Source organism: Crocodylus porosus, unplaced genomic scaffold (assembly GCF_001723895.1).
Source record: "Crocodylus porosus isolate Cpor-Errol unplaced genomic scaffold, CroPor_comp1, whole genome shotgun sequence".
In the NCBI taxonomy this organism is placed as follows: Eukaryota; Metazoa; Chordata; order Crocodylia; family Crocodylidae; genus Crocodylus; species Crocodylus porosus.
This window is the reverse complement of record NW_017728886.1, coordinates 86,486,106-86,490,950: the sequence shown is the minus strand read 5'-3', so window position 1 is coordinate 86,490,950 and position 4,845 is coordinate 86,486,106. Positions and strand designations below refer to the sequence as shown.

At 39.4% G+C, this 4,845-nt stretch overlaps 1 protein-coding gene across 1 annotated transcript in view; it reads left to right on the top strand.

The window, feature by feature from the left end:
* The window catches only part of DPY19L1 (dpy-19 like 1), an 86,525-nt gene extending 81,986 nt beyond the window's left edge, over window positions 1–4,539 (top strand). The window contains exons 22-23 of the mRNA XM_019538528.1: window positions 1,540–1,665; window positions 2,470–4,539. Coding sequence (XP_019394073.1) covers window positions 1,540–1,665; window positions 2,470–2,626 — 283 coding nt within the window. The 3' untranslated portion in view covers window positions 2,627–4,539. The remainder of the gene's footprint in view (window positions 1–1,539; window positions 1,666–2,469) is intronic.
* The last annotated feature ends 306 nt before the right edge of the window (window positions 4,540–4,845 follow it).

Genomic DNA, 4,845 nt, shown 5'->3' with positions numbered 1-4,845 from the left:
CATCACATTTCATAGTTTCAGAGATGTTAGGGGCTGGAAGGGACCATACAGATAAACAGGTCCAGTCCCCCTGCACTTGGGCAGGAAAGACTGCTGGGGTCAGATGACCCCAGCAAGGTGGGTGTCAAGATGTTTTTTGAACTTCACCAGGGTGGGTGACTGTACTACCTCTGGGGGGAGCCGGTTCCAAACTCTCAGTACTCGACTTGTAATTATATTTTTTCTTATGTCTAGCTTGAACCGATCTTCAATCAGTTTGTGCCCATTATTTCCCGTCCTCCCCTAGGGAGCCTTGGTGAATAAATGCTCCTCCAGGCCCTGATATATGCCCCTCATACTTATGGGCTGCCACCAAGTCCCCTCTGAGTCTCCTCTTCTCCAGGCTGAACAGCCTCTTTCAGCCTCTTCTCTTACGACCTAGTCTCTAGGCCTCTGATCATGTGTATGGCCCTCCATTGGACTCTCTTGAGCTTCTCCACATCCTTCCTGAAGTGCGGCACCCAGAACTGGATGTAGTACTCTAGCTGTGGTCTCACCAGGCCAAATAGGGCAGGAAGATGACATTCTTAGCCTTGCTCGAGATGCCTCGGTAGATGCATGCCAGTGTTTGATTAACTCTGCCAGCTATGGCATTGCGTTGGTGGCCCATGTTCATTTTGAGGTTAATAAGCTTTGTTTCAAATCCATTTTCTTGTGACATGTACCTCTGTCTCCTTAGCCTGTTGGCATTTTTGTAGCCATTTTATATTACAGCCTAACATCTACTTGCTGTTTGACATTTCTGCTTTCACGTTCCTGTGTAAAATCTATCTTAGAATTAATTCCCAGTTTTGTTGATCCAGCTAGCGCACAATTCACATTATAGTCTTTTGGTTTTGCTATTCTATTTTAAATGATGCCAAACTACATCAATACATCAATATAATTTTATTACAGCCTTTTTATCCACTGTTCTTTGCCTAATTATAATAAGCCTCTCACTGTAGTATTCGAGGCTTTTCGTTTTAATCATACTTAATATCTTGTTGGTCATGGGTATGACCGTAAGCTGCATCTGACTAGAGGGCTGGGTGGCAACATGGTGGGGGTAGCTCCTATAAAATGCTACAGTATTGCAGCCTCCAGTGTAAGATGAGTATACGGCACCTGAAACCCCTAGCCGCCAGTGCCTTGCAGGTACTCCTTGATTGGAGAAAAGCTAAGGGACATCATCCTGACAGAAATGTGCCCTTGCTGAGGCAGTCAGCAGCAACTCTAATCTGTTGCTCTCTGGCAGAAGCTACAACCATCAAGGCACTGAATGTCCAGAGTTAGACTGGCCTTTGGATTCTGTCTTGATGGTCTAGAGGAGGGCTGGCAGATCTAGGGCAGCCTCCACTTGATATTCTTGCCTAGATGTATGCTCTGAAGATCTTGGTGTAATGGTTGCATAGACCACTTACATGTACACCGTGATCCAGTAGATTGACATTTGTCAAGAAATATGTAGTCCTGTCTGCCGTGCTGTTTGCTAACACCTTTTTCTTTTTCTTTTCGAAGGGCCAGAACTAAAGTAGTATATTCCATGTATAGTCGAAAGCCAGCAAAAGAAGTGAAGGAAGGGTTGTTAAAACTGGGAGTCAATTATTACATTCTGGAAGAGTCATGGTGCATAAGAAGAGCTAAGTGAGTATATCAGCAGGGCTGTCCCTGGGTGGGGGCGAACCACCCCAGGCCCCGTGCTTTGGGGGGCTGGCGGAGTGGCCATGGTGACTCCACGCTGCTGCCAGCTTAATGTCCAGCTGCTCAGCAGCACCCCCCCCCCCAAATCTGCCATTGGCTTTCTTGCATCCAGGGGTGGGGTCCTGCACAGGCTGATTTTGTCCCAGGCCCCACACCTTGCTTGGGTCGTCTCTGTATATCAGTATACATTATAACGTCTAAATTAAGATAACCTATATCTTATCTTCAAAGTGCCAAGTTAATGGTAGAATTACAGTACTCATCAGAATAGGTACATTTTTATTGTACATTAAACTTGAAATGTGTTGAATTAAACTTAAAGTGCTTGAATTAATATAAAACAGACCCTCAACCTACATGAATACCTTTTATACTGGGTGAACCAAAAAAAACTAGTTTGTTTTTTTCTGGGAAAATTTTCTGAGACATTTTTACCAGTAGCAGGGGGGTGAGTGAATGGGATAGAAGCACTGGGCTTTGAGTTAGAGGGGAGGCAGCCATCACGGCAAATATCTGTGTTTAGTGCTGTGTCACCAAACTTCCTAGGAATGTCTCTGAATGTATTGTAGGAGACTACCTCTGTACAATTCAAATTTTTAATTCTATGTAAAACGGGAAGAGTTCATAACCCTAGTTTTTTTTGTAGGTCAGTTGCATTTAACTCCTTTTGTAAACTTAATTGCACCTACTTGATTATATTTCTTTACTGTTACATTATTTTTATTTATATATTCAAATATTTTCTAGGCCTGGTTGCAGTATGCCTGAAATTTGGGATGTAGAAGATCCTGTCAATGTTGGAAAAATTCCCTTATGTAACGTGATGAGTAAAGATCCCAGGCCATATTTCATCACAGTATTCCACAACAGTATTTATAGAGTGTTGAAGATAATAAAGGACTAACTTCTGTTCAAAGAACTATCTCAACTTTTTAAGCTGGTAACTTTATAAAAATCCTTGTTAGAAACGCCTTTTATACTCAACTCAAAATGAGAAGGTCTGTATTCTTTCTTTTATCACTTTGAGCACTTCTAGAATCAGAATTTGTTTAAACTGTGTGGGTTTCTGTTTTAGGGTTAGTTCCTCACAATTTGCTATGCAAATGATTATATACTCTTTACTTAACTGATCCAAAAAAAGTTCAAAATGACTGTAGAAAGCAACTACAGCTCTCAAAACCAATGAATTTGTGAAACAAGGCTGTCAGTATGTCTCAGCAAAGCAAGCTTATTTAAAATACTGGTGCTAAGGGATGGTGCTATAGCATCAAGATTTTCCCATCACCATCACAGAATAATGTTAACCACCCCGGTCTTCCTTTTGGATAACATGATACTGATCACACATTTCCAAAGAAGTGACATCAATTCATTAGCCATGCCTATATGAAGTAATTTTTCTTTTCTTTTTAGAGAAGCTCAAGAAGATCTCGGCTAGTCCTGGATCCCTTTTAAAAACACGTCATGATTTAAACTTGCCTTCTAAGGGAAAGGTTTTTAAACCATGTTTAAACATTATCATTTAGGTGTACACAATGCATGTACTTGGACTGGAACCTTAACTTGGATATTATTTTTAAAAGTTGTAGACTATTAAGAGGAATATTTGCACCTGAGGAATAGCTTAGCGTCTTGCTGTCCGAGAATTTTTAGCATCCATGTGCATTTAAAATAACCAGATAAACATAGGAAGTTTTATATGGAGAGGGGGGAATATTCAGGAAAAATGTATCATTTATATTTGTATAGCCTTATTAAAGTACTAGAATAAACCCTGAACTGCCTTAACTCAACGAGAGCTACAAACTAACTCAGTATCAAAAAAAAATCTTTCCTAGCTCATGTCACATTTCCTTCCCAGTGATGTAAGCCCTCTTGGATTTTTCTTATATATTGTTCATCTAGTTTCATTAAATTAATGCATTTGTGTTAAAATTGCTGGAAAAAATCCTTTAAACAATAGTGGAGAAAACTTTGTAATAAAATTAACTTGATTGTGGTATGAGCATGGTCAAAAATTGTGTAAATATAATCACTACAACAAATGTTTAAATATACTCTGTTTGAATTGTCTTACCAGGTAGTGTAGTTATTCTTCCTTCTGCTGATACTTTTGTCATCCAAATGTGGCCCTGAATTTGTAGATGGACAGGGCTCTAATGTCCCAGAAGTCTTCACTTCCCTTTGTATCAGAGCAAAGACATTTATAAAGGCTATTAGCACATATACAAGTTACATGTGTTGTTACTGGCCCTGGAAAGCATTGCAGTAATCTCAATTTATAATATTTGATAGCTTATTTGAATGTCATAAGTGTTTTTATTTTTTCTGCTCAGTCAGCAGCTAAATTACAGGACAGTGATTTTAGGTGCCTGTACTGCATATTCAGCCTTGACTGCACCTTAGTGGTAGTGGATGCTGTAGAAATAAAAATCTACAGCTGTGACAGTAGTAATAGAATGTGAACATATGTTTAAAAAAAGTTTGAAGAGAACTGTTCACTATAATAAGTATTTGCCAGTTTTAATATCTGCCTCCTTGGCAGGGTGAAGGTGAAGAGTTGAAAATAAATATGTTAACTTTTTTAACTTTTACAAAAAGGACTTTAAAGTTTCTATAAGGAAACTCACATTAAAGGGCTTGGAGGAAGTAACATTTTTAAAAGTTCTTGAGATGCAAGAAAGTGGTAAAAGGATATCTTTATATAACATTGTGACTAAACAGTGTTATAGCACAAATAAATACTGTATTTTTATGGAAATTATGCCAATTGCTGATGTATTTATATGTGGTTAAATAAAAAATTAATTGAAAGTGTGTTCATACTTTTACTCTACATAGATAGGTTACTACAAATACGTTATGATTATCACGACAGATATGACTTATTTCTAGATCAATGGTGCTCAATCTTTTGGGCCTATGGGCTGGATGAATGGTACAAGGCTAGTGTGCACAATGGGGTCAGGCCCCACACACCACCTCTGATGGGCCTCATGTTCCCAATCTAGCATGCAAGGCTACGCTATTTGGCCCCCAGGGGTTCTAAAATTTGGCAGCAGAGGAGTGACAGTGCAGCTGTGTTCTTCCACCACTGAGTTTTTGGACTCATGGGGATCCCTG